The sequence below is a fragment of the Trachymyrmex septentrionalis genome, unplaced genomic scaffold (assembly GCF_001594115.1).
Source record: "Trachymyrmex septentrionalis isolate Tsep2-gDNA-1 unplaced genomic scaffold, Tsep1.0 scaffold153, whole genome shotgun sequence".
Classification (NCBI taxonomy): domain Eukaryota; kingdom Metazoa; phylum Arthropoda; class Insecta; order Hymenoptera; family Formicidae; genus Trachymyrmex; species Trachymyrmex septentrionalis.
In genome coordinates, this window is record NW_017304684.1 from 159,103 (window position 1) to 173,094 (window position 13,992).

The 13,992-nt window shown below is 30.9% G+C and overlaps 1 protein-coding gene across 1 annotated transcript; it reads left to right on the forward strand.

The window, feature by feature from the left end:
* The first annotated feature begins 6,011 nt into the window (after positions 1–6,011).
* LOC108745873 (MATH and LRR domain-containing protein PFE0570w-like) lies at positions 6,012–11,596 on the forward strand. Its single transcript, XM_018482268.1, is given in 8 exon segments — positions 6,012–6,077; positions 6,079–6,120; positions 6,400–7,044; positions 7,108–7,616; positions 7,757–8,219; positions 10,274–10,544; positions 10,782–10,912; positions 11,045–11,596. Coding segments are annotated over 8 exon segments (2,178 nt in total). The 5' UTR covers positions 6,012–6,026; the 3' UTR covers positions 11,111–11,596.
* Positions 11,597–13,992: the final 2,396 nt, after the last annotated feature.

Here is a 13,992-nt window from a genome sequence, read left to right on the forward strand (position 1 = left end):
ACAATATTATCCATAAAAATATTCTAAAAATGAAAATGTTGTATTTAGAATCCCGGTTAAAAACAGTTTGCATGAAAAATTATTATATAATATATAATTTTATTACATATTATATTTAATATTTGTTATCTTATATTAATTATTAATGTTAAACTCGCGTAAAAGATGTAAATAAATTTACAAAACAAATTTATCTAATTGGTTTACTCTTTTAAACTTACGCTAATCTTGCGATATTTAATTGCCAATTGGTATTTTTTCGCGGCGCGCAAGATACATCTCTTAACCCTTAGTATGGTATTCATGGGTTCAACGTACCCCCTATGCGATTTTTTACATTGCTGTAACTTTTTTATAATTAATTTGAAGCTCCGGATTGAGGCTGAAAAAAAACTTTAACTGTTCATAGATAGAGCCTGCAAATTTTTTTTGCATTCTCGATGTGAGATCGATGCATGAAAATTCAAAGAGGATATTTGGGACCCACATATGATCAACTTGTAAATTTTCGGTATGTTCTGGGGGCTCCTTCATTTTTTATTAAATATACGTGTACTGAGTTTCGAATAGTATAAAAGTAAGTACATGAAAATATAGAACTAAAAAGAATTATATTTTAATATAATAAATAGTAGAAATTTTAGAATTTCTATCAGAATTCGGAGATCGCTCGGACGGGGCGAATTTATTGCTTTAGAGTGAGTGTTGCATCCCCTAAACTAAATCATAATAAACTTAATTATACATACTATAATAATATTTATACATATGCAATCCTTTATCTACTTATATTATTACTTTTTTATACTGTTCAAATAATAAAATTTTATTTATTAATTATAAATTTAAAATATATAAATTTTTCAAAAATATCGATTTTCGATAGTTTAAATAATTATACTTTTTTGAGCGATTTATATCGGACTATTTTTTTTATTAATTCAAAAGGTCAACTAAAAAATCCTACAAATTTTTGCTTGAACATTAAATTTAAAAATTTGAGAATTTTTTATTCAAAGTAGTCATTTTTTGCAAATTTTTTTATCCAAAGTAGTCATTTTTTGCAAATTTTTCCAATAAAAAAAATTTCTTTGAAGCATTGTAATTGAAAATAAAATATTATTTATTTAATTCACATATTTATCTAATTTCGAGGTATAAATTTCACACGTTTCGAGCTAAAAAATACGTACTCAGTCTAGAGTATCAACTATGAAATTAGTTCCTAGGAACTTTATTCCTAGGATGGAAAGTAAAAAGTGAAAAATTTCTCCATTAATTTCAATGGTAAAAATTTTCACTTTTTACTTTTCATCCTAAGGATAAAGTTTCATGATTGATACCCAAAAAGAGATATAGCGTGACAAAGTTATAACGTTTCACAAACCATAGTATTAGCGGGAAGGTAAAATAACGATACATCCTAAGATTAACTTCATCATGTATACTTCTATTCGGGGTTCCGAAATTAACTGACAGTATTGATAGCACTGCTTTATCGTTCCAAAATAGAATTTCTTATGCTGTCAGTTACTGACAGTTACTATTCATTTTACATAAATTTACCCTAGAGGCTAGATTGCCGATTTCCGGTTGTTTTTACTCCATCGCAAGAGGTATGGCTCTTGCATAACGCATAATGCATAGTGCATAAGGGAATCAACCAATTGAAATTGTTCTTTTCCATGGGAGGAAAGGAAAGATTTTGATTAGTTGATTCGTTTATGCAACAAGAAAATGAAAGTTCCGAAGCAATTTTGGAAGAGAATCTTGATGGTGGTACATGGAAGTCTATATATAACTTTTTAATTGTTGTATTATTTTATTTTTTGTATTGTTTCATTTGAAAATTTTGTTTTTTAGGTTCATAGGCCAAAAACAGTACGCAAATGTTTATACAATTATATGCGGATTATGAACCGGCAATTGTAAATGCGGCAAACTGAAGCAAAAGACTGTCTTTGAAAAAATATCTCAACGACTAGTTGAAAATAACTATGATGTTAGCGCGTTAACATGCTATGATTTACGTTACGCATACTACAGAATTTTAGAGATAAAAGCGTGCTTTTATCAAAAAAAGTTTTGAATACGGACCTATATGTTTTCTGCAAAACAATGTGTATCAAAATTAACGGCCTTGAAACGAATGTTTCACAAGAAGATTAAAGATTATAATAATACGTCTGGTAATGATAGGCAAACTTTTATTTATAACAGAAATGGATGAGATTTTTAGCAAAAAACCGTGGATAAAACCACTATCGACCTTGAATTCGACGCAAACTCTCAACCATCTCAACAAATCATTGTTTGAAGCTTCGAGTATCCATGAAGATTGTTTAACACGTAATTTTTAACATTGTATAATATGCTGTAAAATAATTCAATGTTTAAATTATTTTCCAACATTAAAACGGTCGCATATAGATCTATAATAATACAATAAAATAAATATTTATAATACGTAATATTTCATTTTGTGCCAACTTACCAATATGAATCTAGTGTACCAAGTGTCCAAAGAGTTATTACACGCATTTTACAATAAGTCATTAGTCATAAATCAGAAGTTAGAAATTGGAAATTGACAACTGTGATTGGTCAATTTCCAACTTCTAACTTCTGATTTATAACTAATGACTTATTGTAGAATGGCCATTAGAAGTTGTTTTTTCAAATTGAGAAGGCGACCAGGTGTTATCTGTAAATCAGGATTTGATTTCTTCTCTAACTTTAGTCCTATTAGGTGTACAAAAAAGTTCTGAGCTTTAGATTTGATACAACCGAAATAACAATTTAAATTTTATATATCTTCCCGCCCTTTTGGGGTTTTAAAACAGTAACATTTAACCTCCTGAAATGCGATACGGTTTGGCGTTTGATGCACATAACCTCAAAAATCAGTAGTGTTCACGATGGCAATTACAAAAGAGCATATTCGATTTTCCATCCACTTCGCGTTTCATCTGAAGAAAAATGCTGCTGAAGCCACTGAAATGATTTGTGCTGCATATGGAGAGAACGCTGTAAGTCATGCAACATGCAAAAGGTGGTATCAAAAGTTTCGCCAAGGAGATTTCAGTCTTAAAGATGAATCGCGTGCTGGACGCCCTGAAAAGATTGAAACGGACGAATTGCAAGCACTGCTGGATATAAACTCTGCGCAAACTGAATAAAGATTGAATTTTATAAAGATGAAATTTTATAAAGATGAATTTTATAAAGATTGAATTAAATAAAGATTGAATTTTACAAAAAAAAGCTCAGAACTTTTTTGTACACCTAATACTATGATCAACAATCAAAAGTTCCTCGAGATATTCTATTAAAAACAAATTTGTAATTAACTAAATTAAAAATAAATATAATAATATAAAAAATAAACATTTAAAAGTATTAAACATTTATTTTTTATAAAGTAGTATATAGTAATATGGTACATACATTACTACAAATAATATACATACATTACTATAAATAATGAATATTACATATATTTTATTAAGTATATATTTTTAATATACATAAATAACTTTTTCTTACCAAAAATGTGATTTAAAGTTTACATTTGATAATACAGAAACTACGTTTTAAACATAATTTTGTACACGAGGTTTTAGTAGCAATAGTCCGTGTTTGCCATCTGATTTAAAATTTTCCATACAACACAAAAGATTGAAGCAATATTGCTACAATGTTGCAATATTGCAAATTGCAATGTAACATTGCAGAGATATTAGATGCAAGACATAGAAATGTAAATTAACAATATGCCTGAATAATGCCTGTAATATTTCAGAAACATTGCAAACTGTAATTCTTTAATTGTTACAATAATAATAATATAAAAATATAATTTTTTACAATATTTATGTAATACAGTCTTTTAGTTTAACAGCCGTTTTTATGGTATAATAATTAATATAATCAATTTTTATATTTAAATAAAAAATTTACTAATCTATTATTTGACGGCCATTTCGTTAGCTAATGGCATTCGATACATATGTACTGACACGGTTCTAGTTTCGTTAGCTAATGACATTCGATACATATGCTCTGACACGGTGCTGCCCTAACACGATGCTGCCTTGACACGATGCAAGTGCAGAACTACACTAGATGTGACCTGCTAGAATTAAGTTTGAAAGTAATAATGTATATTACAACTAATGATAGTAAACATAAATATTTTCATTATCAAAAAGTATTTGTTTTTTATCATATATAATTATATATTTCTTTGTCAGAGTATTCATTCACGATCTCCACATAATTTTTATCTTTTGGCCTTTCTTCTTTTATTACACATAACATATCTTCTATTTCATCATCGCTACTACTTGTTTCTAATAATTCATTTATCATAATAAATAATTTTAGTCTTCTTTTATCCACCATTTTGTAATATTTTGCTGCCTAACTAGTTTTGTTTATTCGAACATCAAACTGCACTGACAAAAATGTCAGTGCAACATTTCTTGAACTCGTTCGGTTCATTCGGTTGGTCCGAATACAAATTCAGCATTACATTGGGTCAATTTTTATTTGCCGAATACGGCAACTTGAACGCACTGATACAGTGCGCACACCCGAATGCTTGGCACCGAAGAAGTTCGCACTTAGTGCGCACTAGTGCAGTCTACCGAATGTGCCATAAGTTTTATATTTATTTTAAATATGAAATAAAAAAATTGTATAATTTCGAGTTTGGATGCAATGCATCATTATCGGATAAGACGATAAACAATTAAGCTGTTGAAAACGATTTATCGAAATAATAATTATGTGATCAATAATGTATTTATGTCTGATGTGAACGCAAGAATAAACCAGCGCCCGAATTTTATTGATAAATTTCATACCGTCATTTTTTAATCGATTTCAGTTGACTCGGAGTGGCTTCGAATTAAAAAGAATCACTGCGATTAACTTAATCCATCATTAACTTACTAAGCGACTGTATAATTATGTTAATGTGGATAATATTTGTAGTTTGTTCGGGACACACACGTACATGCTTTATTCTTACAAATAAATTTATCCTTCAGAATTAATAATACATTTATTGGAATATTTTTATGGTTTTATTATAAAAAAATGCTTTTAGAAAGCACATATCACTAGAAATGCGATTTGTAGAAAAGTTAGTGAGATATATGTACAGAAAACAGTTTTCATTTTAGAGTCTTCGTAAAAAATTTATCCAAATGCATTACATTGTAATATTGCTGGAACGTTTCGTTCAATATAACAAAAAGCGGACATCTTAATATTATTGGAATCTTACAGCAATGATTCAGCAATCACCATGCAATATTGCAATGTTTCAGTGAAATCATTCTCTGCAAATATTTCTGCAATCTTTCTGTGCTGTATGGATTATAATAATATGTCATCATTAGAACTGTCACTGCTTGAATCATTTTCCAATATAATTTCAATAATATTTAATAAAACGTCAGTCCATATCGTTTATACATCAGAATTAGTATTCGATTGTATTTCGATCTCTTTTGAAAATATTAAGGTTATGTATAGAGTACAAATAATTTTCATTCTTTTACTGCTTTTCCGTTCCGAAATTCAGTACTAGAGAGTAAAATCTTACATTTTAAAAGTAAAGTCAATTCAGTAACAGCAGCGCCAGTACTTTCAGCTAATTTCGGAACATACCCTCGGTATTATGACTTTGACAGCTGTCATAACCGCTCATCAATAGATGATGAATTGTACTTTAAAAATGTTTGAGTATTTCAAAAATCATAGAAAAAAAAGTGTCACTATCTTTCTGCTCTATACACTGATAGTACAAACGTAACTTCCGCTTTTGCCTCAATTTGGCGGACCAATCACCGATTGTTACCCTGATGGCCGTACTCTCGTTGTGGATACTCTAGTTTGGTCTCCTTCTTTTTACTCCGTGATCGTAATGGGCGCGTACGCACGGAAGGGTGATAATCTTTACATCTTCTGACAGTTCTGGCATCTTTTTCGTGGTTACGTTCTATGCTACGTTTGTCATGCTCGCATTACAATGTGTTTACATTGTAATTTGCAAAGCGTTACAATGTTGTAAAAATGAATCACTTTGTGTCTGACAGTATGAAACGCGCGGTAATATCTGATCTACATTCTTTTCGTCTGTTTTTAACATGAATGATAATGCTTTGTATTTTTACTTTTGTTCTCATGTGATAATGTTAATTCTAGGTTATTCTAGGTTATTCTATTTTGTTTATATTAAATAGTATTAACATATGCAATTGCATTGACGATGTTTACGTTATAAAATAAATACTGTTTCGACAAATTAGTATCCGATCGTACATATTGTAAAATTTATGAATCATAGAGCGCGCACTTCGTTTTAATTCGTATTTTCTTGATTTTCAGATGCCTGAGGAAAATCATGAAACCAAGCGAGTCTTTGTCAAGCAAGAGAACTTTGGATATGATGTTCCTTCATATGCTAATTATTCATCGTCATCGTCGTCGTCGTCGATACCTTCCACTAATGCTCAACCTTTGCCTGGGCAACCACCTCTACCTCCTATGCCACCACCATCTAGAATTCCACCTCCGCCTCATATATTCGAATCAGTGCCTTCTCAAGTAACTCCTATTCAAGCATGGATACATCCTACATGGCAATGGATAGCGTCGCAAACATCTATGCCACCTCCAACTCCACGTGAAATTACTAATACGATTCAGAGAGAAATGCCATTGAGAGGTAATTACGTACGTCACGAAAGATTTACTCACAATAGAAGCAACATGTATGTCCAGAGAAATAATTTTCATCGTAAAAAAAGGCCTGTGCGTTTTGGATTATCGCAAGGTCAATTTGATCAAAATACATATCTCGGATTACAATGGCAAAGAAATGTTTATACTGCAGCAGCAAACAATGATATAAGAAACCACATGACTGTTCCTCTATCTTCCCATTCTATATCTCCCATTCCTTCAGGAATTATAAATAATATGACAAGGCATGACGAGGAGATGGAGGATCAAGATGTAAAGATTTTACTAGTGAACACATTTTTAATTGCACATGCTTGTTACAAATATAGCTAATGTTATTAAATTTTTTAGGAAAAGATAGTAAAGAAGAATAAACGAAGAAAGCCAATGTCTCAAAGCTATCCTAGTGAGCCATGGAATAGGGAGGATGCAGAAAGAGCACTGATGATTGAAAACGAATATAATATGAAGAATAAAGTTAATGCACAGAGTTTAATAATTAAGTTTCCCGATCCAGACTTAAATAAGGACATTGTTAAATTATTTCATCCTGGTATTCGAAATATACGTTTTCAAAATCCTAGTGGTCCAAGATATTGCTTCATTCAAATGGCAAAGAATGTGAATATTGATGAAGCTATGAAAGAATTGGAAAAAATCAAGTTTGGTACAGGATACTTAAAAGTCGAAAAAAAAGCTGTAAAAAATGAGGATGTCCGAAATACGAAGCCCGAAGACATAAATCCTTACAAATTATATATAGGAAATTTGCCCACGTTCGTTAAGGCAAATGAAATAAAAAGCAAATTTCCAAAAGCACGAGTTGATATATCAAGAGCACGAAAATTAAAGAACACACAGTGAGTTATGAATACGTTATATAAAAATATATAATTCATATAAAGAGTATATATATAATATTTATATAATTGATATAAAGCACTATATATAACCTTCAATATTATACATTATGCTTGTATTATATTTACATTTGTTATAGATTTGCTTTTATGAGATATAATAGTGTAGATGATGCGATAGCAGATTACAAAAAAGCATATGGTTTAATGTGGGATACGAGGAGTATTATTGTTAAATTTCGTCGAAAAGAAGGCAATTCTTATCTTGTTGAAGAACTTAAACCTGACGTTAAGAAAATTAAAGAAGAGTTAAATAATATTGCACAAGTGAAAAGGGAACAGAATATGAATCACATTGAATTTAAATCTAATGTTAACAAGTCAAAAAATGAAGAAAATAACATTAGTCAAAAGGATAAAGTCAATCATGATAAATCATCAGCAAATCAAAATATAAATAGCGTAGAAGCTCGGTTACAGGATAATTCTTTTAAAGCACAAAATAAATCAGCCTCGCAAATTGAGGAAAATACAAACTCTCATTCCTCTTCGATACCGACTTCAGTCACAACAGATAAGACAATACAAGGGCAACAACTTTGGGTAATAGATATAAAATCAATATATCAATATTATGTTATATATTGTAATTTTTGAAACAAATTCTTGATATCACTTAAAAACAGGTTGTTTACTATATGAAAATTTGCAGTTTTCAGAGCATTTCTCTTTCGCTCTGGAAAATTAGATTTTTTAAATGGAATTTTATTGATACACAAACTCGGAGAAATTTTTAGAATTTTACTTCAAATTTAAATCATGTTTCTTTTTGAAAACATTGTTTCTGTCATCATTTTTTCTTAAAGATATAAAATGCTAATTGATTAGCAATAAGTATGGTACACATTTTCCCGCACATTTAAGCCAGATCTACAATTGCATAAACGTAGACGTATAGGAATAGTAGTAACAGTAAATGTACAATATATTGTATTAAGGAGATTGTAAGGGCATAAAACACATATTGATATTTAAACAAACGCTTTAAACAAACATATTTTTATAGATATTTATTTATTTTATTTGATATTACTTTTATTGATGTAAACAAAAATTTTTTAAATAATAAAAATCTAAATTTTTTAATATAAATATTTTATTAAAAATATTACTTATGCAAAATTTCATTGAGATTCACCAATTAGTTTATAAGAAATAAATATTTTGTTTATTTACTGAACAATTAATGTCTACATCTCAATGTAACTTTACATAAATATTTTTGAATTCATAAAGTACTTATACAATATAAAAAAATTCAGATTTTTATTATTATTTTATAATACATTTTCATAAATTTCTATTAGAGTACAATTTTAAAAAATATAAATGTTTTTTATTCAAATAACTTTTGATCCAGATAGTCAACTGTTTCTAATTTTTTTGTATTACTTTTAAATATAATTTAGAATAATTTGTAATTTTTGTAACTAATACTTATCATACTGCATTTGCCTTACAATGTCCTTAATTTACAATCGAGTAAAGATTCAACGAACTTTCATCTTCAAATTGAACATTGTTTATACTTTTTCGTGTCACATACTTAGTATAATATAACATACATAATATAACATATTTGTATTATGATAAACTCGTCAAATAATATATCATAAAATGAACACAATAAAAGATGAAAAGACACTTCGCACTCATTTCCATACCGTTGAGACAAAAGGACAATAATGATTGGCAGGCACGAGAAAAAAACGATAACGATGGAGATATGTGACGGAGATAGCATTCTAATTAGTTCATTCTTACGTTTTACACAGTCATAGATGTGAAAGATAAAATCGAACCATCTTTCATAACACGCTTTAAACAACCAGAAGTAGTAAGTAAAATTTTACAACCATTTGCAATTCCGTTTACGCAATTGTAGCTCGAGCTTTATGTCCATTGTGCGTGCGTGCGTGCGTGCGTGCGTGCGTGCGTGCGTGCGTGCGTGCGTGCGTGCGTGCGTGCGTGCGTGCGTGCGTGCGTGCGTGTTTCGCGAGTTTTTATTTTAAAAGTCAAAGTATGATAGGTGTGAATAGAAAACAATTTACAGTAGAAGAAAATATTCATTGATATTACAGTAAAGCGGCATAAGATGTTTGTTTTCTTGCTGGATTGCTAGCTGGAATAAATTCTGGCCACTGTATTAGGTACGATATTGACATTGTCAATACCACATCCAATACGATGGCAAGATTCTAATTCAGCTAGGAATCCAGCAAGGAAACGAGCAACATGTACCGCTAACTTAAACTTTCCCTATATTTATCCCACAGATTTCATAGCTTCAAATGATAGTTTCGTGGAACTCCTGTTTTCTACTTTTACAATTTGTAGTTTGTTTACGTTACTTGCATTATAATTTATTTTTCATTAAAATATTTTCTAATTTTACTTGAAATTTTGGATAAGAATATCTGGAAAATTTAGGGATAATCTCAGAAAATTTTTTTTAAGATTTCGGAAAATTCTGAAAAAACTATTAGAATACATTTCGATATATTTGATTAGACAAAACGAATATTTTGCACAATTTACATATTACGATTATCCTGAGGATTAATAATTCTTCTATTTGTTACGTGTAAATATCATAGGCTTCTTCTGAAATATCTTCAACATCGGAGAATCCGTTATCATGTCCAATACAGACTAATGCTACCAAGGAAACGATGATGCTTACACAAATCAAAGAAGAACCTATAGATTATGATGAGATAGACATGTGTAACATGCAATCAAACGATAACGATAATGATAACGATGACAACGACGACGACGACGATGACGAAGACGACGACGAAGACGACGAAGACGACGACGACGACGACGAAGACGACGACGAAGACGACGACGACGACGACGACGATGACGACGACGACGACGACGACGACGACGACGGCGACGACGACGACAACGACGACGACAACGACGACGACGGCGGCGGCGGCGGCGGCGGCGGCGACGATGGCGGCGACGACGGCGGCGACGACGACGACGATGACGACGACGATGACGACGACGACGATGACGACGACGATGATGACAATAATGATGACGACAACGACGGTGACGACGACGGTGATGACGATAATGACGAAGAACCAAATGATACCGACAATGATGAAGGTATCGAAGAAAACAATGAAGATAAAGATGTTGACGATGATGGAAACATAATATTTATAACAAAGTCATCAGAAATAGTACAAGATAACAAAGAAGAACCAACGGATGTAAGTGTAGCACGTATTTATACAATTAGTTATTAATCATATTAGACATCTTTTATATTCATTTAAAGTCTTTCAATATTTTACTGAAGACGCGCGCACGCGGAAATTCATAACTCATATCTTTTATTTTAGCACCTTGACCAAATGTTCACTGAATTGAAGAATATGACGAGCGATATTGGCTTCTTAAAAAATTGAATAAATTATTGTTTTAACATGTACTGTCATGCATTAGTAAAGGATTTTTTAAATGAAATATAAGAGCCATGCCACACAAAAAACTTAAACAATAAGATGTAAGCGGTAAGGAAATTAAACTGTTGGATTTGTTGCTATAATACTTACGATTTTTACTGTGATTGGCCAATTCACTTACTGTTTATATTTTACTTAAGTTTTTTCATATGCCATGGCCCTAATTTCATATGTAATGCATATAAATCAGTAACCGTGTAATATAAACAAATAAGACTGCATATGTAAGTAAATGTATAAGCGATTATGGTAGAATAAACTATAAGCTTGTTTTTTGTTGCTGTACTGGATTGCACTGAAATTCTCTTTCACCAAACTTCAAATATACATAATTTTACTTCAAGTAGAATAAGTGTATGCTAGTTCAGCTACAAAGAACAGTCATTACATTTAAGCAATTTGTAATTATTTTTCAATGAGTTTCAATAACTATTATGTTAAAGTGCATACATACATAATTTCTATTGTATCATTAAAGTTATTATTTTGTGTACTTTTCGTGGTAGTCAATCTGTCCATAGATCATTTAATCCTTTTTTAATATAACAAAGAAAGTTACTGATAATAAATTAACAAATATTTTGCCCATAATTATAAAAATTTACAAATCAATTATAATGGGTAGATTGCTATTATGAAAATAAAATGAGTGCATATGTAGAGGAAAGCATCCTATTATGAGATAAGCACCTAATAGTGATGTTTCTGCTAAACTAATAAATGCTATCTATTGGTTCCATCATAAATTTATTGCTCTTGGATTAAAAACTATTTAGTAGAAAATTCATAATTGTAATTGTAAAAAAAAAGATTTTATAATTTGGATGTCTTCAATTCCATTAAGATGTGAGCCTTTAAATCTTATTTATTATTTAATAAATAAATATATTTGGTAATAAATTCTTCATATAGTGATAGAGTAAGATCGTACTAATAAAAAAATACGATATATGTTGAATTGTTTAATACCCGAATTCATAATCCTTTCTTATTCTAAGGGTGGAGGAAGCCTCTATGAAGTATAATATAGGGAAAGGAATGAGATTCTGTCTAACTGCCAGATTATACAACAACTTTTTTGTGTACTAAAGGATGATTTAATAAGAAAAAATCAAATATCTACCCGAATTAGTAGATTTTTTATAATTATCAAAAATGATTACTCCATCTTCTATTAGGAATTAAACAATCTTATTATAAAAGAATGGTCTCCGAGATGATACATATAAAAAGATAAGAAATGGGTTTAAATAAATAGAATGACACAGAACGTTTTCCAGAAATCTATCTACCAATCGTTGGAAAATGTCACGCTATCAATAAAATATCCCTCTCCACTTTCCTTCTTTCTCCTTTTCTTTCAACACTTATAAAGACTGTCTCCTACTACGTGCCTTCACATTTTAGTCAGTAATTGTTTTTACAAAAAGTTCCAATTTTTGTTTGCTTAATTTTATATTATTGACTTCGAATTGCACTTTGCGTCAAAAAATACGTGGTAAGCAATTTTTATTATGTAAATTAATTCGCACGAATAAGAATTTACAGTAATATTGTAAAGTAATAGTAATAGCTATACTAGAAGGGTTCTGACTCTTGGGACTAGAGGGGAGCGCGGGGCGCGGGGGGTACTCGTTGGCGCAGGGAATACTCGTAGACGCGGGAAGGGGAAAGCGCGGGAAGATCGTCGTCACCGCCGCCGCCGCCACCCTCCCCAAAAATGCATCGATAACAAAGGCTTACCGCATACACTTACAGCATATACTTACCATCTCTCTCCCTTTTATGTTTCGTCATCTTACCCTCTACGTCGCTCCCCTTGTATCTTCTTCTCGCGCGCAAAAATATTTTATCATACGTTGTTTATTTAATAATTTAAATAGAGAGAACACTTAATACGGTCATGACCGTCTGTCGCAGTACCGTTGAGCGCGAAGATGCTGGCGGCGCGCGTAATATGATAGCGATAATAAGAAAGGAATAAATAATGTCATACACCTAGACATATAGTTTAAATATGCGTGTTTACTTTTATATAACGTAATTTTACAATATATAGCTCTTATTATATAGTCCTTACAATATTTATAAGAGGGATCTTAATTTAATTTAATTAATTTCAAATTAAACTTTAAGCACCTGCTTCCGATTAGCAATAAAATGTACATTTACTTTTCACACTGTGTTTACAATATTATCTCTCTCTATAAAGCATATTATCTGTAAAGCATAAACTATTAACTTACATTCTATATTTAATTTTTTATTATAAATTTTGCGCAAAAAGTCTACAGCATTACATTTATCGATAATACAATTTTCACATAAAAGTGTAACAAAATATTTAAATTTTTCATTGACAATATACGTATATACTGACACAGCTCAGAATATATGTTCTTGACGCAATGTTTGAGTTCGAACATGAAGAGCACGATTGACGGTTTCATATACAGACATGTTTCGTGCAATATTAATTTAACCACATTCACATCGCGCGTTTTTACGATTTCTATCACTAGATCTAGACCGATAATAATAAAGGTGCGATTGATTGTACGAGCCGCTCAATATCCGCGCGTCTTTCGATGACAGCTTGCCACATTTCACGAGGTAAGATTATGTTATTACCTTGGTTGTCGCTAATTGCAATTTCCACAAAGACACAGGTCCCACGGCGATTCCGACATCCAAGTATTTGTAAGCTGTAGGAGCAGTGTAAATCTTCTTCCCACTATACGAGGTGTATGACGGGGTTTATTACAAGAAGAAGAATGCTCTGCAGAGAAGAAAGTATAATATACATGTATATATATATATATATA